This window comes from Kogia breviceps, chromosome 3, assembly GCF_026419965.1.
Source record: "Kogia breviceps isolate mKogBre1 chromosome 3, mKogBre1 haplotype 1, whole genome shotgun sequence".
Classification (NCBI taxonomy): Eukaryota; Metazoa; Chordata; class Mammalia; order Artiodactyla; family Physeteridae; genus Kogia; species Kogia breviceps.
This window is the reverse complement of record NC_081312.1, coordinates 77,714,667-77,738,066: the sequence shown is the minus strand read 5'-3', so window position 1 is coordinate 77,738,066 and position 23,400 is coordinate 77,714,667. Positions and strand designations below refer to the sequence as shown.

At 42.3% G+C, this 23,400-nt stretch overlaps 2 protein-coding genes across 11 annotated transcripts in view; both read left to right on the top strand.

Moving 5' to 3' along the window:
* RYR3 (ryanodine receptor 3) overlaps positions 1-23,400 on the top strand; it is a 550,085-nt gene that overhangs the window by 375,953 nt on the left and 150,732 nt on the right. For all 10 annotated transcript variants that reach the window (XM_067028902.1, XM_067028901.1, XM_059058605.2 and 7 more), the window contains 2 exons: positions 11,422-11,524; positions 12,342-12,479. In XM_067028902.1, coding sequence (XP_066885003.1) covers positions 11,422-11,524; positions 12,342-12,479 — 241 coding nt within the window. The remainder of the gene's footprint in view (positions 1-11,421; positions 11,525-12,341; positions 12,480-23,400) is intronic.
* LOC131753393 (signal recognition particle receptor subunit beta) lies at positions 7,376-8,407 on the top strand. Its single transcript, XM_059058628.2, has 2 exons — positions 7,376-7,893; positions 8,100-8,407. The coding sequence occupies exons 1-2, from the start codon at positions 7,377-7,379 to the stop codon at positions 8,405-8,407; spliced, it is 825 nt and encodes a 274-aa protein (XP_058914611.1). The 5' UTR covers position 7,376.

The window sequence follows — 23,400 nt, the reverse complement described above, 5'->3', positions numbered from 1 at the left end:
CTCTGACACAAAACTATAGAGGAAAAGATGACAGGCTGGCTGCAAAACACAAAATCTACATGTCAAAAAAAATTCTGTAAACAAAATTAAAAGCTCACTAAAAATTGGGAAGTGTATTTGGAATATATATTACCAAGAGTTAATAAACTGCAGATGTGCAAAGCACTCACCGATTAATTTTTAAAAAGATAATCATACAACAGAAAAATGGAGGAAGAACATGGATGGAAAATATATAAACTGTGAGATAAAAACAGTCCTTCTGTGTGGAAAAACAAAGTTCAACCTCACCAATTAAATACAAATTAAAGCAACAGAGGGCTCCCCTGGTGATGCAGTGGTTAAGAATCCTCCTGCAAATGCAGGGGACATGGATTCGAGCCCTGGTCAAGGAAGATCCCACATGCCGCGGAGCAACAAAGACTGTGCACCACAATGACTGAGCTCGCACTCTAGAGCCCACAAGCCACAACTACTGATCCCACGCTCCACAACTACTGAACGCCGCGCACCCGAGAGCCCATGCTCCACAACAAGAGAAGCCACTGCAATGAGAGGCCCGCACACCACAACGAAGAGTGGCCTCAGCTCGCCGCAGCTAGAGAAACCCTGCGTGCAGCAATGAAGACCCAATGCAGCCAAAACTAAAATAAATAAAATAAATTAATTTTTAAAAAAAAGATTAGGGCTGTTTTTAAAAAATGAAAAGTAAATTAAAGCAACAGAGATATGACATTTTTCACCCATTAAATTGGAAACTATTTGAAAATATGTTAACTCTCACTACCATAATGGAGATGGCAAAGTAATACACACTCTTGTATAAATTTGGTATTTTGTCGTGAGCTTTCTGGAGGGCAGTCTGGCAATTAGTATCAAAAGCCATTAAAATGGCAATTCCAGTTGGAATTACTGGGTGGTGCATGCCAACGTGACTGTGCTGGTAGTGAGAGGTGCATGGGTCATGCAGAGGCCTGTGGACTTTGCAACGGTCCCACAGAGACTTTGACGTAAGAAGTGACCATGCAGCTGGGAGGGTCTTGGTGCTCCAGCTGGGTGTCAGGCCTGAGCTGCCGAGGTAGGAGAGCTGAGTCCAGGATGTTGGACAACCAGAGACCTCCTGGCCCCATGTAATATTAATCAGCGAGAGCTCTCCCAAAGATCTCCGTCTCAACGCTAAGACCGAGCTCCACCCAATGGGCAGCAAGCTTCAGTGCTGAATGCTCCATGCCGAACAACTAGCAAGACAGGAACACAACCCCACCCATGAGCAGAGAGGCTGCCTAAAGTTATACTAAGATCAAAGACACCCCAAAACACACCACCAGACGTGACCCTGCCTACCAGAGGGACAAGATCCAGCCCCACCCACCAGAACACAGGCACCAGTCCCCACCTGCCAGGAAGCCTACACAAACCACTAAACCAACCTCACCAATTGGGGCAGACACCAGAAATAAGAGGAGCTATGAAACTGCAGGCTGGGAAAAGGAGAACCCAAACACAGTAGGTTAAACAAAATGAGAAAACAGAGGAATGTGCAGCAGGTGAAGGAGGAAGGTTTTTCCCCACCAGACCAAACAAATGAAGAGGAAATAGGCAGTCTACCTGAAAAAGAATTCAGAGTAATGATAGTAAAGATGATACAAAATCTCAGAAGTAGAATGAAGAAAATACAAGAAACGTTTAACAAGGACCTAGAAGAACTAAAGAGCAAACAAACGATGAATAACACAATAAATGAAATTAAAAATACTCTAGAAGGAATCAATAGCAGAATAACTGAGGCAGAAGAACAGATAAGTGACCTGGAAGATAGAATAATGGAAATAACTGCTGCAGAGCAGAATAAAGAAAAAAGAATGGGGCTTCCCTGGTGGTGCAGTGGTTGAGAGTCCACCTGCTGATGCAGGGGACACAGGTTCGTGCCCCAGTCTGGGAAGATCCCACATGCCGCTGAGCAGCTAGGCCTGTGAGCCATGGCTGCTGAGCCTGCGCATCCGGAGCCTGTGCTCCACGGCAGGAGGGGCCACAACAGTGAGAGGCCCAGGTACCACAAAAAAAAAAAAAAGAATGAAAAGAATTGAGGACAGTCTCAGAGACGTCTGGAATAACATTAAATGTACCAACATTCAAATTCTAGGGGTCCCAGAAGAAGAAGAGAAAAACAAAGGGTCTGAGAAAATATTTGAAGAGATCCTAGCGTGGGAAAGGAAATAGTCAATCAAGTCCAGGAAGCGCAGAGAGTCCCAAACAGTATAAATCCAAGGAGAAACATGCCAGGACACATATTAATCAAACTATCAAAAACTAAATACAGGGCTTCCCTGGTGGCGCAGTGGTTGGGAGTCCGCCTGCTGATGCAGGGGACACAGGTTTGTGCCCCAGTCTGGGAGGATCCCACGTGCCGCAGAGCAGCTGGGCCCGTGAGCCATGGCCGCTGGGCCTGTGTGTCTGGAGCCTGTGCTCTGCAACGGGAGAAGCCACGACAGTGAGAGGCCTGTGTACCACACACACACACACACACACACACACACACCAAAAAAAAAAAGAAGAAAGAAACAAAGAAAAAATACTAAAAGCAGCCAGGGAAAGCAACAAATAACAGACATGAGAATCCCCATAAGGTTAACAGCTGACCTTTCAGCAGAAACTCTGCAAGCCAGTAGGGAGTGGTAGGACATATTTAAAGTGATGAAAGGAAAAAAACCTACAACCAAGATTACTCTAACCAGCAAGGATCTCATTCAGATTTAATGGAGAAATTAAAACCTTTACAGACAAGCAAAATTTAAGAGAATTCCGGACCACCAAACCAGCTTTAAAACAAATGCTAAAGGAACTTCTCTAGGCAGGAAACACAAGAGAAGGAAAAGACCTACAAAAACAAATACAAAACAATTATGAAAATGGTAATAGGAACATACATATTGATAATTACCTTAAATGTGAATGGATTAAATACTCCAGCCAAAAGACACAGACTGGCTGAATGGATGCAAAAATAAGACCCGTATATATGCTGTCTACAAGAGACCCACTTCAGACCTAGGGACACATACAGCCTGAAAGTGAAGGGATGGAAAATGATATTCCATGCAAGTGGAAAACAAAAAGCTGGAATAGCAATACTCGTATCAGATAAAATAGACTTGAAAATAAAGACTGTTACAAGAGATAAGGAAGGACCGTACATAATGATCAAGGGATCAATCCAAGAAGAAGATATAACAATTATAAATGCTTATGCACCCAACATAGGAGCACCTCAATATGTAAGGCAAATGCTAACAACCATGAAAAGGGAGATCAACAGTAATACAATAATACAAGGGAACTTTAACACCTCACTTACACCACTGGACAGATCATCCAAACAGGAAATAAATAAAGAAACGCAAGTTTTAAATGATACAACAGACCAGATAGATTTAATTGATATTTATAGAACATTCTACCCGAAAGTGACAGAACACACTTTCTTCTCAAGTGCACATGGAACATTCTCCAGGATAGATCATATATTGGGTCACAGATCAAGCCTAGGTAAATTTAAGAAATTGACATCATATCAAGTATCTTATCTGACCACAACGCTATGAGATTAGATGTCAATTACAGGAAAAAAAAAACTGTAAAAAATACAAACACATGGAGGCTAAATAATATGCTACTAAATAACCAAGAGATCACTGAAGAAATAAAAAAACACCCAGCAACAATGACAATGAAAACACAATGATCCAAAACCTATGGGGTGCAGCAAAAGCAGTTCTAAGAGGGAAGTTTATAGCAATACGATCCTACCTCAAGAAAGAAGAAAAATCTCAAATAAGCAACCTAAACTTACACCTAAAGCAATTAGAGAAAGAAGAAGAAGAAGAACAACAACAACAACAAAAACCCCAAAGATAGCCAAAGGAAAGAAATCATAAAGATCAGATCAAAAATAAATGAAAAAGGGCTTCCCTGGTGGCGCAGTGGTTGAGAATCCGCCTGCCGATGCAGGGGACACGGGTTCGTGCCCTGGTCCGGGAAGATCCCACATGCCGCGGAGCAACTAAGTCCGTGAGCCATGGCCGCCAGGCCTGCGCGTCCGGAGCCTGTGCTCCGCAACGGGAGAGGCCACAACAGTGAGAGGCCCGCATACCGCCAAAGAAAAAAAAAAAAAAAATGAAAAAGAAATGAAGGAAACAATAGCAAATATCAACAAAACTAAAAGCTGGTTCTTTGAGAAGATAAGCAAAATTGATAAACTATTAGCCAGACTCATCAAGAAAAAAAGGGGGAAGACTCAAATCAACAGAATTAGAAATGAAAAAGGAGAAGTAACAAGTGACACTGCAGAAATACAAAGGATCATGAGACATTACTACAAGCAACTGTATGCCAATAAAATGGACAACTGGGAAGAAATAGACAAATTCTTCAAAAAGTACAATATTCCAAGATGGAACCAGGAAGAAATAGAAAATATGAACAGACCAATCACAAGCACTGAAATTGAAACTGTGATTAAAAATCTTCCAACTAACAAAAGCTGAGGTCCAGGAGGCTTCCCAAGTGAATTCTATCAAACATTTAGAGAAGAGCTAACACCTATCCATCTCAAACTCTTCCAAAATATAGCAGAGGGAAGAACACTCCCAAACTCATTCTACGAGGTCACCATCACCCTGATACCAAAACTAAACAAAGATGTCACAAAAAAAGAAAACTACAGGCCAATACACTGATGAACATAGATGCAAAAAATCCTCAACAAAATACTAGCAAACAGAATCCAACAGCACATTAAAAGGATCATACACCATGATCAAATGGGGTTTACCCCAGGAATGCAAGGATTCTTCAGTATATGCAAATCAATCAATGTGATACACCATATTAACAAATTGAAGGATAAAAACCATATGATATTCTCAGTAGATGCAGAAAAAGCTTTTGACAAAATTCAAAATGGATTTATGATAAAAACCCTCCAGAAAGTGGGCATAGAGGGAACCTACCTCAACATAATAAAAGCTATATATAACAAACACAGCCAACAACATTCTCAATAGTGACAAACTGAAAGCATTTCCCCTAAGATCAGGAACAAGACAAGGGTGCCCACTCTCACCACTGTTATTCAACATAGTTTTGAAAGTTTTAGCCACGGCAGTCAGAGAAGAAAAAGAAATGAAAGGAATCCAAATTGGAAAAGAAGTAAAACTGTCACCGTTTGCAGATGACATGATACTATACATAACGAATCCTAAAAATGCTACCAGAAAACTACTAGAGCTAATCAATGAATTTGGTAAAGTAGCAGGGTACAAAATTAATGCACAGAAATCTCTTGCATTCCTATACACTAGCAATGAAAGAAATTAAGGAAACACTCCCATTTACCATTGCAACAAAAAGAATAAAATACCTACAAATAAACCTACCTGAGGAGACAAAAGACCTGTATTCAGAAAACTATAAGACACTGATGAAACAAATCAAAGATGATACAAACAGATGGAGACATATACCATGATCTTGGATTGGAAGAATCAACATTGGGAAAATCACTGTAGTACCCAAAGCAATCTACAGATTCAGTGCAATCCCTATCAAACTACCTATGGCATTTTTCACAGAACTGGAACAAAAAATATTACAATTTGTATAGAAACACAAAAGAGCCCAAATAGCCAAAGCAATCCTGAGAAAGAAAAACGGAGCTGGAGGAATCAGGCTCCCTGACTTCAGACTATACTACAAAGTTAAAGTAATCAAGACAGTATGGTACTGGCACAGAAATAGAAATATAGATCAATGGAACAATATGGAAAGCCCAGAGACAAAACCACACACATATGGTCACATTATATTTGACAAAGGAGGCAAGAATATACAATGGAGAAAAGACAGCCTCTTTAATCAGTGGTGCTTGGAAAACTGGACAGCTACATGTAAAAGAATGAAATTAGAACAATTCCTAACACCATACACATAAATAAGCTCCAGATGGATTAAAGACCTAAATGTAAGGCCAGACACTATCAAACTCTTAGATGAAAACATAGGCAGAACACTCTTTGACATAAATCACAGCAAGATCCTTTTTGACCCACCTCCTAGAGTAATGGAAATAAAATCAAAAATAAATGAATGGGACCAAATGAAACTTAAAAGCTTTTGCACAGTGAAGGAAACCATAAGCAAGACAAAAAGACAACCCTCAGAATGGGAGAAAGTATTTGCAAAAGAAGCAACTGACAAAGGATTGATCTCCAAACTATACAAGCAGCTCATGCAGATCAATATCAAAAAAACAACCCAGTCCAAAAATAGGTGGAAGACCTAAACAGACATTTCTCCAAAGAAGATATACAGATGGCCAACAAACACATGAAAGGATGCTCAACGTCTCTAATCATTAGAGAAATGCAAATCAAAACTACAGTGAGATATCACCTCCCACCAGCCAGAATGGCCATCATCAAAAAATCTACAAACGATAAATGCTGGAGAGGGTGTGGAGAAAAGGGAACACTCTTGCACTGCTGGTGGGAATGTAAATTGATACAGCCACTATGGAGAACAGTACGGAGGTTCCTTAAAAAACTAAAAATAGAACTACAATATGACCTAGCAATCTCACTCCTGGGCATATATCATGAGAAAACCATAATTCTAAAAGAGACATGTACCACAGTGTTCATTGCAGCACTATTTACAATAGCCAAGACATGGAAGCAACCTAAGTGTCCATCGACAGATGAATGGGTAAAGAAGATGTGGCACATATATACAATGGAATATTACTCAGCTATAAAAAGAAACGAAATTGAGTTATTTGTAGTGAGGTAGATGGACCTAGAGTCTGTCATACAGAGTGAAGTAAGTCAGAAAGAGAAAAACAAATACCTTATGCTAACACATATGTATGGAATGTAAAAAAGAAAAATGGTTCTGATGAACGTAGGGGCAGGACAGGAATAAAGATGCAGACGTAGAGAACGGACTTGAGGACACAGGGAGGGGGAAGGGTAAGCTGGGACGAAGTGAGAGAGTGGCATGGACATATATATATACACTACCATATGTAAAATAGATAGCTAGTGGGAAGCAGCCGCATAGCACCGGGAGATCAGCTCGGTGGTTTGTGACCCCCTAGAGGGGTGGAATAGGGAGAGTTGGAGGGAGGAGACTCAAGAGTGAGGGGATATGGGGATATATGTATACATATACCTGATTTAGTTTGTTATTGAGCAGAAAGTAACACAACATTGTAATTACACTCCAATAAAGATGTAAAAAAAAAAAATCATAAGGGGAAAAAAAAGCCATTAAAATGTTCAAACCTGGCTTTTGCGGTGCCGGGTAGCAAGATCTCAGCCATGGCTTCCGCGGACTCCCGGTGGATGGGGAATGGCGGCAGTGTCGGGGGCGCCTTCCAGCTCTACCTGGACTCCTTGCGGCAGGAACTACGGCAGAGGGACCCGACGCTGCTGTCAGTCGTGGTGGCGCTTGTCGCCGTGCTGCTGACGCTGGTGTTCTGGAAGTTCATCCGGAGTAGGAGCAGTCAAAGAGTTGTTCTTCTTGTTGGCCTTTGTGACTCCGGGAAAACATTGCTTTTTGTCAGATTGTTAACAGGCCTTTACAGAGATTCCATCATTGACAGCTCTGCTGTCTACAGAGTCAACAATAACAGGGGCACTAGCCTGACCTTGACTGACCTCCCTGGCTATGAGAGCTTGAGACTTCAGTTCTTAGAGCGGTTTAAGACTTCAGCCAGGGCTATTGTGTTTGTTGTGGATAGTGCAGCCTTCCAGCGAGAGGTGAAAGATGTGGCAGAGTTTCTGTATCAAGTCCTCCTTGACAGTATTGGTCTGAAGAACACACCATCATTCTTTTGTTTGTTTGTTTGTTTTGTGGTACGCGGGCTTCTCCCTGTTGTGGTCTCTCCCGTTGCGGAGCACAGGCTCCGGACGCGCAGGCTCAGCGGCCATGGCTCACGGGCCCAGCCGCTCCGCGGCATATGGGATCCTCCCGGACCGGGGCATGAACCCGCGTCCCCTGCATCGGCAGGCGGACTCTCAACCACTGCGCCACCAGGGAAGCCCACACACCATCATTCTTAATTGTGTGCGATAAGCAAGACATTACAATGGCAAAATCAGCAAAGTTAATTCAGCAGCAGCTTGAAGAAGAAATCAGTACTTTACGAGTCACCCATTCTGCTACCCCCAGCATACTGGACAGTTCTAGCACTGCCAGTGCTCAGCTGGGAAAGAAAGGCAAAGAATTTGAATTCTCACAGTTGCCCCTCAAAGTGGACTTCCTGGAGTGCAGTGCCAAGGGCGGAAGAGGGGACGCTGGCTCTGCTGACATCCAGGACTTGGAGAAGTGGCTGGCTAAAATCGCCTGAAGGCCAGATCCAAACACAAGACGCGAATGTGTGTGTGTGTGACTGACAGTTTTGGAAAAGGATGTGGTAGTATGGAGTTGATAAAGAAGGGGTGCAAATATAGTTAGGAACTTTTCCTTGTTCTGGAAACAAATTATTGTTGAAACCAGTGTGGAAGTTTTTAAGTTCAGTTCTCCCTTATTGCTTTCAAGCTAGTTAGTTTTGTTTGATTCGTGTCTTCCCTTTTCAAAGTGTATGTAAGGTCCCTTTAGCATATGCTTGATGTAAGGTCAAGGTCTAACAAGCCGACCTCACATAGAGAGGATATTATCGTGAGAATATAATATCATCTAAAATGTTTTCTTGTCCTCTGCTTCTGTGCTTTGGTCTCTTTTTCCTGGAAACAAACCTGTCTGTGTATGGAACTAGGTGATTTCCAGTTGCCTTTGACATTCATGGGTAGTACATCATCTAGTCCTCTGAATTTTCAGATTTGTAGGTGCAATTGTAATATGGTCTCCAACATGTGAAAGAAAGTTGAAAACAGCAGGGCTGTGTTGACAGTGGTCTGTTCTTCATCAGCTCAGTGACTTGTCCACACTCCAGCCTCATAGCACTTAGGTTTCAAAAACATGTTGTGAACCCTAGGAGTCGTCCCCAGGTGATAGAACTATAAGTGCTAAATCCCCAAATGCCACTAAAATGTACACTAGAAATGTACATTCTACTGGTTTCCCTTAACTGGGGAATATATGGAGATTTAGAAGCTATTCTGTTTTTCTGGATGCATGAATGCTCCTGGTCTATCTTCATGTGCTGTTTGATGAGCTCCTATTTTGTACTGTCAGCTTGAATGCTCTGGAACAAACACAAAACGAAAAAAGTTCTCTGTAGATTTTTAAAGTGCATATTCACTGATGGTTTTTTAAAAATGGCGTTTTCAAAGTGTTGTTCTTTGCTTTCTTCTTAAATGTATGGCTTTTTAAATGGCTTTTATAAATGATTAATACATTTCTTAGTAAACAAAACAGCCTGTCTAGCTTAAAGCATTTAAATAGAGTGGTAGAGTAGGTACAAATAGGAGCATGTTTTAGGATTCAAGCCCAACTCCAAGTTTCCAGGGCCTAATGATTGCAGTGTACGTAAGAACAAACTCTTCAATCCCTACCTCACACACTCAGGGACAATCCAACTAAAGCCTCAAAGGAGACTGTGGATAAGTGAGACACTAATCGCAGAGAAGTGCGGGAAGTGCAGTAACAGGAGAGGCACAGGGCGCTCCAGGAGTGTGCAGTGGGGCACCTAACCCAGTCTTGAGGGATGGGGAGAGGCAAAGGAGAAAAGCATGGAGCTGATGACGTCCCAGTGAGTGTGACCCCCACGTACATACACTACGGCCCAGGCCTCTGCCTGCTGTCTCTCCTTCCTGTGTGTCACTCTGGCTCCGAGTGAGGGGACGCCAGGGCCCCTCCTCCGCTGCCCGCACACCCTGCATCACACACCTTGCTGCTGGAGTATGAAATAAACCCAAGCTCACGCGGAGAAGACGTTAAGAGTATGACCGTGGCAGGGTTCTTACTGGGAAGCCTCACTGCTGCTAATGTTATTACTGTCTTTTGGACTCTTTCTTGCCCTTTCCTTATTAGCCAAGTAGTAATTTAAGGAAGTGGGTAAGATCAATGAACCGGAAGCCCAAAAGGAATGTGATGAATGTGGCATGTTCACATAATCATAGGTAATGCTCACCTGAATAAACATCAATGGCTTGATGCTTCCATTAAGAGGAAAAAAAAAAAAGTTCAAACCTTTTGGTCCAGGCATTTCGCTTCTCTGAGTTTATCCTAAGAAAATTATCAGAGAAATTCAAACCAACTTTATTTTACAAGGATAAGAAAAATGAAAACAACTTAAATATTTCATAGCAGATCATTAATGTTACATGTATTTTATATAAACTGCTGTTCATTCTTATGATGAAATGTAATGCAACTGTTAAAGATCAGGTTAAGAAAATTTTAAAATGCTTGAGATAAATTAAGTGGAAAATTTGAGTTTCAAAAAAGTTTATTTAGAGTGTGATCTCAATCTGCATACATAATATATTAACCAAAATATTAACAGTGGCTGCCTTTGAGTGGGGAGATCATAGTAAATTTTCTTCTTTAGGTAATCTCCAAGTTTTGTGTAATTAATAAATTACCTTTATAATCAGAAAAAAGTATAAGCTACTTTTATTTTTTTTTTAGCATCTCATAGTTTATGGCTTTATTTCATTAGTGTATTTTTTATATCTTTGTATTCTCATGACTCATCTCTCCAAAGATCATTTTAAATGCCCTGGATGCATGATTTTTTTCTCAGAATCATGCATTCTTTCTTAAAGACAGGAATTAGAGCCATAGTCACCAAAATAATTATTCTAAAGAAGGAGAGCAGAGACAGTATCTTGGTGACACAAAGCAATATTGCTGGAATTTTTTTTTCTTTTTTTATTTGTAGTGGGATTTTTTCCCCAGTTATTGAGATCTGGTTAACTTCTAACACTGTATAGTTTAAGGTATACAACATAATCATTTGATATATGTATATATTGTGAAATGATCACCACAGTAAGCCTAGTTAACATCTATCACCTCATATAGTTATGAATTTCTTTTACTTATGATGAGAACTTTTAAGATCTACTCTCTTAGCAATTTTCAAGTACAGTATTGTTAACTACTGTCACTATGCTATACATTACATCCCCAGGACTTATTCATCTTATAACTGGAAGTTTGTACCCTTTAAAAAAATTTTTATGTTTTATTTTTTATTGAAGTATAGTTGATTTACAGTGTTTCAGATGTGCAGCAAAGTGATTCAGTTATAGAAAGCTACTTTTAAATGTTGGCCATCTTTACCAAAAAAAATAATAATAATAATCGAGTTAAATAAAATTTGCAAAGAAATATTAGGTGTCTGACTAAGGTTGGATCTGAGTTCTTTGGACAGACATTGAGAACCAACTAGCCATTCTTCTTTGTCCCTCAAAGATCAATATGCTTCTTAACTTTCAACTGGGGGAGAACTGCCCGTGCCCAGAAGAGATCCGGGAGGAGCTGTATGACTTCCACGAGGACCTTCTCATTCACTGCGGTGAGCTTCCGAGATAAAAGCTTTATGAAAGACAAGTCTGTTCATGATTCCTTCATTAGAAGCTCAGGGCGGGGGTTGCGAAGTTAGTTTTCTATTTTAAATTACAATACTAATTGTCCAAGAAATGATTCTCTCCAAAACTATTTGGGTCAGAGAAGACGCAGGACATCATCCTGGCATAATACATAACTGAAACTACTAGCTAGAAGAAATTTTGCTGAGATCTGAGAGAGAACTGGGTCTCTAAAGAAGGAAAGAAAAGAACTGATCTTTATATAAAACTCACCCAGTTTACCTCAAGTTAGATAGTTGGGACACTGCTCCCAGCTGAGCCAAGATTCTGATCCCCTTTGCTTTTTCGTTTCTGCAATGATATAAGTATGGCCCTGTCTGCCCTTAAGGCTTCTAAACCAGCTCTCCCTGCTTAGATACATATCTGCTCGTTTTAAAGTGGCTCTCAGCAATTGTGCTGCTCGTACATGGGTGGATTGAGTACTATGTGGATAAGAGATGACTTTTTCACTTGAAGTAACTCATGGTTTACTCTTTCTTTTTGGACACTCTAGAGCCCATTTTGGGTATGGGTTAGAAAAAGTTAAGTCTTGGGATTGAAATGACTTAATGTTCTTGTATACAAGAAATCATCTTTTTAAAACACTTGCCAAAAGACATGATGTAGATAAATACTTATGGGAGGCTGTCTATAGTATCCTTAGAAAGTTCCAAAGGGTGGAAAGCAGTGTTTCTATGTTCTTTCCATCATCTAGTGGCTTCACGTACTGTTTGAGGTTACCACTCTGTTATGTGACTTGCCTAGGGGTTCCCCTGGAGGAAGAGGAAGAGGAGGAGGAGGACACCTCCTGGACTGGAAAATTCCGTGCCTTGGTGTATAAAATCAAAGGCTTTTCCAAGCCAGAGAAGAAACAGACGACAGAGGAGGAGGAGAGATGCCCTAGTAAGTTCCAATGCCTTTCAGTCACACAGCCCCCAACCTGGAGCTTTTCTAAGACTTAATTAAGATCACGGACTTTCTAAGCAAATACTGTGGGATAGAGAAGGGCTGCTTCTTAGCTAGCTTCAAGGAAGCGTTCTGTTATAGTTTGTAGAACTTATTGCTATATGTTTGGGTCTATGCTTTTCTTCTGACTTAAGGAACTTACTCTGAGTCATCTTTTAGGGATGGATTGCTTGGTGGGTCTGCTCTTGTCTGTCTACTTTTAAATGCCTGTAAACACATTTCTGTTCTTTCTTTTATGTTTTCATAATCTTCCTCTTCTAACCACTGTTGTTTCTGTCACTCTTGTTTGTGGTTCCTTAGCATTGAAAATTGCCCCAGCAAGGAAATAACATAATAATAATAAGGCAGAAGTAAAGGGAATAAGATGTGGGGTTTGGAGGGGGGGGTTGGTTTTTGGCTATGATTTTCCTAATATAACATCCCAGAGGAATTGGACCTTCTGTTTTTCAACATTCACAAACCTTGTTCAAATCATTTCTCTAATCCTTATAGTACAGATGACTCCTACCATTTCGACCCATGTTGAAACAAGATCATAATTTGTTCTGCAAGGCAGTTGACTGTCCATTACCATTAACATTTCAAGAGGAAGATTGCATATTATAATCAGTCTGCTCCATAGTACCAAATTCTGCAAATATTTCACTGTCTAAAGGAGAAGGAATTTCCCAGGTTTAATATAGTTGCCTTTTATCTTATTCCCTGTTCCTATCCATCTTAGAACATGCTTTCAAATTATAGACTAGAGGGCTTCCCTGGTGGCGCAGTGGTTGAGAGTCCACCTGCCGATGCAGGGGACACGGGTTCGTGCCCCGGTCCGGGAAGATCCCACATGCCGCCGAGCGGCTGGGCCCGTGAGCCATGGCCACTGAGCCTGCGCATCCAGAGCCTGTGCTCCTCAACGGGAGGGGCCACAACAGTGAGAGGGCTGCATACCGCAAAAAAAAAAAAAAAAATTATAGACTAGAGCAATAGACTGTCAAGACGTGATCAGTTTGTTTGAAAACACTGCTTTGGGGTTCATACATCTTATTGCCCTTTCTATTGACCTTCCATCTTTGTCAGACTATCTCTGAAGGGAAGGAATCCTCTGCACTTATCAGCAGAAGTGTAGAAGCCTCTGGAAGAGTGTCTGGGGTACTTGGCAGTAGTTGTATTGGCAACCCTTGGTCGGTCCTATTTGTCACCATGGCGGGGGGGGGGTCTTTGGTGAGGATAAGCCAGCATGATTCAAAGGTCCAAAAAAGTGAGTTTAGACTCCCTTTGTGGTACTGCCAAAGCAGAACTAAAAATAGGCTGAGCTGACCCATATTCCCTGTGGAGAGTCAGTTTTGAAAGTGGTTGCTTCTTTCTAACACAATATGTCACAACCAGGGGTTCCTCCAAGGTGACCGCTTCATGTTAGGTAAATGGAGTCACTTAGATTAAGTCACCCAGCTCTGTGAAGTCTCCCTAACTCTAAGAATGGTGTCCAGGCTCTAAGGACTGCAATCTAAGGACTGCATTGCTACCCAGGGCCTCAGGCAGAAAGATTATGTTCTGTCTGTTCTGGCAGGATGTGCAAACCTGAAAGGCTCCCCCAGCATGAGACTCCATGGTGCGCCCCATGCTGCTTCCATTTCACAAGCAGAATTCTGAGAGGTTCAAGCTTTGTGTCATAAGTCTTCTTTCCTGCAATCCCAGAAGTAGAAATAGAAGGTGGCCAGCATGTCTGGTTGTCAGCATATGGGTTCCCTGACAGATGTTCCAGGGACATAAAGCTCCTCACTCAGGGCTGACATTTTAAGAGAAAATCTTGGGGATGGTTTAACTGCCATACCCCACAAAATTGTTTTTCACTTGATTGAATGGAAATGATGTTTCTGAATGCATAGCCAGTTGCCATAAAGGTTTCTAATCCTTTAAAATATTGGTAACTGTGCCCATGTTATTGCTTATGATTTCTCTTACCCTTGCATTTGATCAAATATTAAAAGTTTAGATAATGAGAATTGCATGCTGTAGTGAACTGACAGTTCACTACACATATACTTCACATATATTAGTTTACTGCTGTTATTTTTTTTTCACTACTCCATTGTGTAGGTGATGAACATAGGACTTGAAAGAGTTAAGGGATACTTGTTCATTCACTAATTCTTTCCACCCTTACCTGGTTCCAGAAGAATTTCCAGATCTAGAATGTTCACAAGATGAGTAAAGCTGTGACTTGATTGAGGTCTTCTGACTCTGATTCCACGCTGTTTCCATTGTCCCATGACACAACATTTGCCAAAGAATTTTTCAGCATATGTATCCGTGAGCCCTCAACCCACATATTATACATAGTATCAATACATAAAGAATGGCTTCTTAAAACCTTCATCTTTTTATCTTGCTTACAGCATCTGTGAGGTAACTCACTCCTGTGACTCATTGTTATGTGTAGGAATCTGAACCCAACAGAAGTCAAAATTTTAACATCAAAAAGTTAACCCAGCCAAAGATCTGGACTCAGGGTTTTCAGGGCAGGTGGTGCAACTTCTCCTCTAAGAGCAGTTGGTGTTGGCCAGATAAACTGCAGAGGACCTCAGCTTTTAGGAAAGAGGAAGCAAGTGTCCTGAAACCCATAAGAGTCCTGCTAACTGGTTCAGTGTTACAGGGATTTACCCAAACTAATTCCAAGTCATATTGTGATGGAAGTTGTTACAATCTGATCAAAAGATTATATGATAGTGAAGAGGTTAAAAAAAAAAAAAACCCTCTAACAGTAGCAGCCCACCATACTAAGTCACATTTCTTTTTTAATATCCCAATCCATCACACTCCCTAGAAAATCTTTTGCCTGTTCGTTGGAGGCCAGTGCTTCTCGCACACTACAATTTAAGTAGGGTTTCCTTGAATATAAATCTGTAACCCCTGAGTTATCCCTCCAGAAGAGGCCAACCAGCTCTTTCTGCAAAATTCTAAATTTAACAAAATAAAAATCACCTGTCACTTCACAGCTCAAAGTTGGTGCCTTCCTGACCTCTGTCATTCTCTGAGTGCTTTCTCCATGGCAGGTTTTTTCATAATCTCTCTGCAAAGAAAGCTGCTACCTGTATCAGCTCTCACCCAGTCACTCAATAACCTGAGCCCTAGACCAAAATTCTCCCCCCACCTAAATGCTGTAGCCTTTTCTCATGCTGAGGAGGGGAAAAAAGTCTACTGTTCGCCACCAAAATAAGTCTTGGGCCCCAACACAAATACTCACACACAAAGTAAGATAACTTAGCAGTAAGTATATCTGTGGCACTCAGGCAGTATTTCTAAGCCTCTTTAGATCCTCTCCAAACAGCTTCTCCCTGAGACATACACACACAGATACCTCCTTCATGTTGTCTTTTTTTCAATCTCATCCTCCATCACCCTGACCCTGCCACATTGTGGAATTTCTAACAGGGCATGTGTGACTTTCCACCTCAGGTGGAGTATCTGTATACCTGTTTATTTTCTTACTGGGACTTAGTACTGGGACCACACCTTATTTGTTTCCACATTCAGCTCATCGGCACAAATCTTTTTGACCTCCAATGCATGTTAGTCATTTGAGGCTCACAAAGATGAAGAAAACAAGGACCTCACAGACAAAGGAGTGAATATGTGTGGACAGGCACCTCGATATAACATGAGGTCAGATGTGCTATAGTAAAAGTACAGATAAAGGACCGTAGGTGACCAGAGGAGGGGGATTGGAAAAATGTCCATAAAGAACATAGATGGGTAGATATATAAGGGAGGGGTATTTTTGGTGAAAGGAGCTACTTCAACAAAGCCCAGAGGCAAAAAAAATTCATATTCCAAGAGTGGCAATGAGTTGAGATTGGCTGAATTATAAGAGGAGTAGAATAAGAAAGATTGGAAAGGTAGGGTGGTTGTTAGAGCAGAGTGTCTTGAAAAATCCAGCAGTTAAACTGTTTTCAGTCTTGGAGTGTGACATGTTACTGTTCCTGTGTATTTTATACTACGTGGCCTCACAGCTGCTGGGGGGAGGCGTTGACATCTACATGGTACCCACTGTGTCCTGAGCATTGTCTTAAGCACTTCTGTAAGTATTACCTCATTTAATTCTCACAACGAAAATATGCAGTTGACTGTATTATTCCTGTTTTTACAGTTGAAGAAACTGAAGTAAAGACAGATTAAATAACTTTCCAGAGTCACACAGGGGTGGCATAAAAATTCAAACCTTTGTCTACCTGAGTCTAATTCCCATCCATATTATTTATATAATAACATTATAGCAATGACTATGAAAGGTTCTTGAGGACTAAATTATTCTTTTATTCAGTAATAGTGAGGTAGGGACTTCCCTGGTGGTCCAGTGGTTAGGACTCCACGCTTCCACTGCCAGGGGCCTGGGTTCGATCCCTGGTCGGGAAACTAAGATGCCGCAAGCTGTGCAGCGTGGCATACACATACACATACACACACACACACACACACACACACACACACACACATACATATAAATACAATTTTTCCTCTTTTTTTTTTTTTTTTGTTTTTGTTTTTTTTTTGTTTGTTTTTTGGTGGTACGTGGGCCTCTCACTGCTGTGGCCTCTCCCGTTGCGGAGCACAGGCTCCGGACGCGCAGGCTCAGCGGCCATGGTTCACGGGCCCAGCCGCTCCACAGCATGTGGGATCCTCCCGGACCGGGGCACGAACCCGTGTCCCCTGCATCCGCAGGCGGATTCTCAACCACTGCGCCACCAGGGAAGCCCCACACACATACATATAAATAAAATTTTTTAAAAATAGTGAGGTAGTTACGAGCACAGGACTCTGGAGTTAGGCTGCCTGGTCTTAAATTCTTGCTCTGCCACTCTCACTGTGAGAGTGAAATGTGACCATGTCTCTGTGCCTCAGTTTTCTCATCATTACAATGGACATAGCGTTAATGCTTCCCTCGTTTGGTTGATGCGATGATTAAATTAGTTAATATATGCAAAGTGCTTTAAAGTGTGCCTGGCACAGAGTGAGCCCTAATTTCAAGCATTTTTTGGCTATTAAAATGTTTGTTGATCACCTGCCATATCTCAGACACTGTATTTAGCACCAGTCAATCTATTTTTGCAAGATAACCATCCAAAAGACTGCAGCGGGGATACATTGGAGGTATGGGGGCCCATTGGGACATCACTGCAGTGCCCTAGATGAGAAGTTGTGAGGACTTAAATAAGGGTGGTGTGGTAGGCAGGATAGTGATCCAACAGATGTCCATATCCCAGGAACCTATATATATGTTAAATGACAAAGGGAAATTTAATTGCAAAAGGAATTAAGGCTGCTTATCAGCTGGCCTTAAAGTAGGGAGATCTCCTGGATTTCTGGAGTGGACCCAAAGTAATCACAAGGGTCCTTAAAAGTGAAAGAAGGTGGCAGACGAGAGTTAGAGGGCTGGGGACATGAGAAGGGCCTGGCTCAAGTCTCCTGGTGGAAGAGCCCATGAGCCAAGGAATGCCAGAAGCCTCTAGAAGCTAGAAAAAGCAAGGAAATGGATTCTCCCTTAGGGCCTTCAGAAAGAAATGCACCCTGCCACACCATGATTTTAGCCCAGTCTGGGTTTACCCATATCTGGGTCAGACTTCTCATCTCTAAAACTGTAAGATAGTAAATTGGTATTGTTTTGCCACCAAGTGTGTGCTGATTTGTCACAGCAGAAAAAAAAAAATACAGCAAGAAGTGAGCTCAAGGGGTCAGACACATTCTAAAAGTAGGGTTGATATATCTTGGCAACCAATTGGAAATATGAGGAAGAGGAAGGGGTTACAGATGGTCTTTGCATTGCTGATGGGACAGGATGGGTGACTGTGTTAACAGACATGGGGGTAGGAGGAGGCAGAGCTTAACTTTTATTTAGCTCCATAGGAGACACAAGAAGATTTTCCACACCTGGTCTCAATCTACTGGCTAGCCCTGCATGGCAGATGAAACAGGCATTGTGAGTCCTAGCTTAGAGACGAGGAAGTGGAGAATCCGAGGTATTCGGGTGACTTGCCCACCAATAGATGGGAGAGCAGGGTCAGAACTCATTGTGATCATGCACTGGCTCCCAGTCCAGAGCGCCCCAGAAATCCGTGCATAACAGGTGTTCTGCATCTGTTTGATCAGTCGATGTGAGGCCCACCCTCGGAGTAGCTTGCATTCTTGTGATGGAGAAGAGAGTCTGTCAGGAGAGGGAAAAACTACCATCGACTGAGCACCAGCTTTGTGCCAGGTTCCGTGCTGGAACCTGAGTTTTACCTCATCTGAGTTTATCCCACAACAAACAGCCAGATATAGTGGCAGCCAGATTCCCATTTTGTACACTAGGCAGCTAAGCCTGAGAGAAGCAAAATAATTTGGACAAGGTTCTTGCAACATGTGAAAAAGAGGCCAAGGTGGGAATCAAGCTCCATATCCAGAGCAGGGACCCTACTCTTTCAGAACTGTGCAGGGGTGCTGGGTGAGGGCAGGAGGGAGTGAAGGGAAGCACAGACATCAAGGATGCATGGCTGGGAGTTTACCTCACCGTCAGTGTATTCTCCACAGTGAATGAGACATCGAAACAAAAACAAAAGCAATCTGAGTGCTTTCCCAACAGAGTAAAGACAGAGACCTCAGGTCCCTGAGTCCTTTGCTGTCCCATCTGCTTCATCTTCATTTCAGAGATTTCCCTCCCTAACACATCAGCAAACATCGTCTGTTCTCTCTGTGCTCTTTACCCTGTCGTCATCATCGGTCATTTAATCGCCTGAGTGTTTTTGAGAAAGTGATTATGAGGCTGGTTGATGATTTTAGCAACAACAGGCTAATTATCTCCATATGATGGATGAGACCCCAGGAGTCTGCAGAGATGGGCTGGCAGGACCGGCACCTTGAGTCTCACTGGTGCTTTGCGGGGCTGCCTCTAACGGGAGAGGGTGGCCAGCCAGCTGGGGCAACGGTCCTGGGGGTGAAGCAGTCTGCTTCACAAGTGGGGATGCTCTGGCCAAGGTAGAAAACCGCGTGAGAGAGGGAAACAGATTTAGCAGAAATGGCCAGCCGCCACGAGACTGTCCCCATATGGCATGCCCTGAGAGCCAAGGTCCAGGGCAGCCAGGCCAGCGAGACTGGGCAGTTTGTAGGGTCCAGCTGTGCAGAGAGGTGAGAGGCTCCGTCTCCTGTACAGCACTCACTCCCCCACTGCCTCAGCAGACCCCCTATTTACAAGATCCTTGGTTCATTTATTAAATTGAAGTGCTTCTTTGCCGACATAAAAAATAAAGTGAGGATTAGTCTAACAACGGCCATCCGTGTTGGAGAAACTCAGTTCCTGCCGCATCTGTCTTTTCTATTCTTACATGGTGGTCGTGAGGGTTAAGTGATAATTCAGATACAGCATTTAGCACAGAGTCTGACACACAGGAAGCTCTTAGTAAATATTGGCTACTACTGTTGTGAGAAGTAGAATGTTCTAGCAAGCAGCCTGAACTTTTATCCTTATTCCTCAGCCAAGGAAGCCCGTAGAGAAGGAAACAAGTAGACATGTCCCAAAATTAAATGGAGAGCTGAGATGAACGAGAGCTGGCTGCTTTCTTAGATGTTCAGCTGCTTGCTGCAGAGCCAGGCGGTGGGGCGCTTGCCCATCACATGCCTCTGGGGGTCTGACAGCCAGTGCCCGTTCACTGGGCCCCGTCGTAAACAGAGCGGTTCTTTCTTAGAACAACAATGTCCAGTTGTCTTTGCAGGCTTTGCCTTTCAGGTTTTCAGGGCCTTTTAACCTTGTTCTCAGTGATCTCAATAGCATCCTTGTTCTACTGAAATGAGGCAAAAGTGGCACCAAGTGCACAGCCAGAGCCAGAGAGGCACCAGGCAAGTTCAGGGAAATTAGCATGATGACTTTTCCAAATCTCCTTGGAGTGGATGGATTTAACTTTCTCCCTGACCCTCTTTGCTCAGAAGTCTAGGTATTTGCATACTTTGTAACACAGACCAGACTTTCAGCCCGGAGGAAGCTCTGGAGCTCAGACCACAGAGGGCATGAGACTTTCCCCAGTAAATCTTCCCAACTAAATCTGAAGAGTGTTATTGTGCCCTCTGACCCCTGACATAGGAAGGGCTCTTTCTCCTCCAGCAATCAGGACAGTCATCAGAAAGGCCATCAAGTTTCCATGGCTCATCTCCTCGATGTAAGTGATTAGCGGTGTGCAGTGATGCTTTGATAATGACTACTTCCTCACCATGGTCGGTAACTGCTGGCATTTTAAGATTTTACTTCCTCAATCTCAGGTTTTACTATTAGTAAGAGCAAGCTGGGTAACATCATGGGTAAGAGCAAGCTGAGTAGCATTAAAAAGCAGTGGTAAAATTCTTGATGCTCATCCGTTTTACCCGATGAAGCCATAGGCATTCATTCACCATTTTAATAAATTAGAACAACCCTTTCAAGAGCTCAGTGGGTTGGATAGACACAGAATCATAGAATATAAAGCCACAAGTGACTTGACTTCATAGAAGTGAACAGAGGCACAGAGAGGTAAAGCATCTTGACCAAAGTCACACAGGCAGAGCGGGAACAAAGTACCCCGCACTCTTGTCACTAGACCACACTCCCATTCATTTTCTTCAACATGGATTGTATATTGTTCACTTCATTTTATTGGTAAAGAATCCAAGGCTCTGAGAGAGTAACTAATGTGCCCAGCTCAGAGTCAGTTAGAAAAAGAGCTAAAGCTTTATGATTTTCAGGATTTATTTCTGAATCCATTTTGGAATTTATTAAGAGAACATCTAAGCAGTATAAATTTAAAGCATTAATAAAGATAACTATTTTTCTGAATTTTATGAAACTATTGTGGGTAAGCAGCACTAAGATGGTAAAGTAGATGGGTTTTGATTCTAGCAGGCAAGGTTTGAATCCCTGCTCGCTCATTTACTACTTATGATGTTAGGCAAATTTCTGTAACTTCTGTATGTTTCAGTTTTCTTCTCTGTAAAAAAGAGAATAATAATTCCTACTTCACGGGTAAGGGAAGGGAATATAAGAATTCACTAAAGCAGTGCTCAGTTTAATGTTCTGATACTTAGAAGTTGGTATCCCTCTCAGCTTCTGAAGTGAAAATACAAAGCACAGGTCATATGTAAGAACTTTACCTCCACAATTATCATTTCAGATGCTTTCATCAAAAAAGAACAGAAAACCCAATTCAGGTAGAGTAGCTGACAAGGGACTTTTTTGACTGGCGTATCTGGAGGTTTAAAGATGGAGCCAGGCCCTGGTTGAGTTAATCCCTTGGCTCTGCTCACGTCCCCAGACAGCATGATGGCTGTAGTTCTGGGTCTTACATCCATGCATTACAGTGTCCAAGGGAAAAGCAAGAAAGTTTCTTCTGCCCTGATATCCGAGGCAAGGATCCTGAGATCACCTTTGATTTGGAGAACTCGATCATGGGTCAACTTATGAACCGATGAGTGTGACCTAGAAAATAACATGTGCTGGTGACTCAGTCAACAGAGCCACCTTTGTAGTGGTGTTGGGTCCTTTCACAGAGGAACATGGGCCATAAGGTAGAGAGGCAGATATCGGTACAGAAGGAGAGTTCTGTTAAGAAGGAAGGATGGTCAAATGGATGCTGGCTCAGTGTCAGGAATATTCATTATGCCATGATGGTCATCACCTTCAGCATCTTTCATAGACTCAGCAGGTAGTGTTGAGATGTAGGCAGTTCTACCCTTGATGTTCAGAGGGGGAGTAGAGGCCAAAAAGCTGTGTTATGGGAACTAGAGAATGTGCTGTCTGTGATGCGTGTACATTATCTAATGGGCCATAGCGGTTCTACGGTGGGTACTTGCTGCGTTTGATGTTGTTCTCGTTTGACACAAGCTCTGGGCCAGATCCAGAGAGACTTTGCTTTTGTCAGCAACCCTGTCATTTATTTACTCCAGTTGCCTCATAAAAAATTTAGAAAACCAGCTCTCTCTCAGGTCCCAGTGTCTGTAGTACTTGCTCACTGAGATGCTCCAGTCTGATTTGGAGCTTCAGGAAAACAGTCAAATATCCTCAACCCAGGACTTCCTATCCATGGAACTATATTAGTTTCCTACTGCTGGTGTAACAAATTACCACAAACTTGGTGGTTTAAAACAACACAAATTTGTTATCACCTAGCTCTGGAGGTCACAAGTCTAAAACGGGTTAGTAGCATTGCAGTCCTTCTGGAGAGAATCCGCTTCTTGCCTTTCCCAACTTCAAAAGGCCTCCTGCATTTTTTGACTGGTGGCCCCTCCAGCAGAGGTACCGGTCCAACCTCTGCTTCTGTCATCACAAGTCCTTCTCTGACTCTAACCCTCCTGCCTCCCTCTTAAAAGGACACTTGTGATTACATTGAGCCCACCCAGATAACCCGGGATAATCTTCCCATCTCAAGATCCTTAACTTAAACACATCTGCAAAGTATCTTTGCCATGTAAGGTAACATATTCACACGTTCTGAGAATTTAGAGCTGAACATCTTGGCGGGGGTGTAGAGGGGCATTATTCAGCCTACCCCAGGGAGGAAGAAAGCAGAGGTCAAAATACACTTGTTCTTTCTAGTCGGAATTGATCTACCAACTGTTACGCCTCCACAGCATTTGCAGCATGCCGCAAGCTGACTTTTTAATCACCTAGAATTTAAAAATAAGTGTACATAATTTAGAGACACATAATTATTTTTCTTTTCCCATTGTAAGTGTGAGCATTATAAATTGCTTTCTAAGTTTAAACTAAGTGCAGTGCAGTTTTGTTTGCTCCCTCTCCACAATGTAATCGGGAACACTTTTTCTTCCAAACTGACCCAGATTTAAGAGCACACTCAAAGAAATGTAACACCAGCAT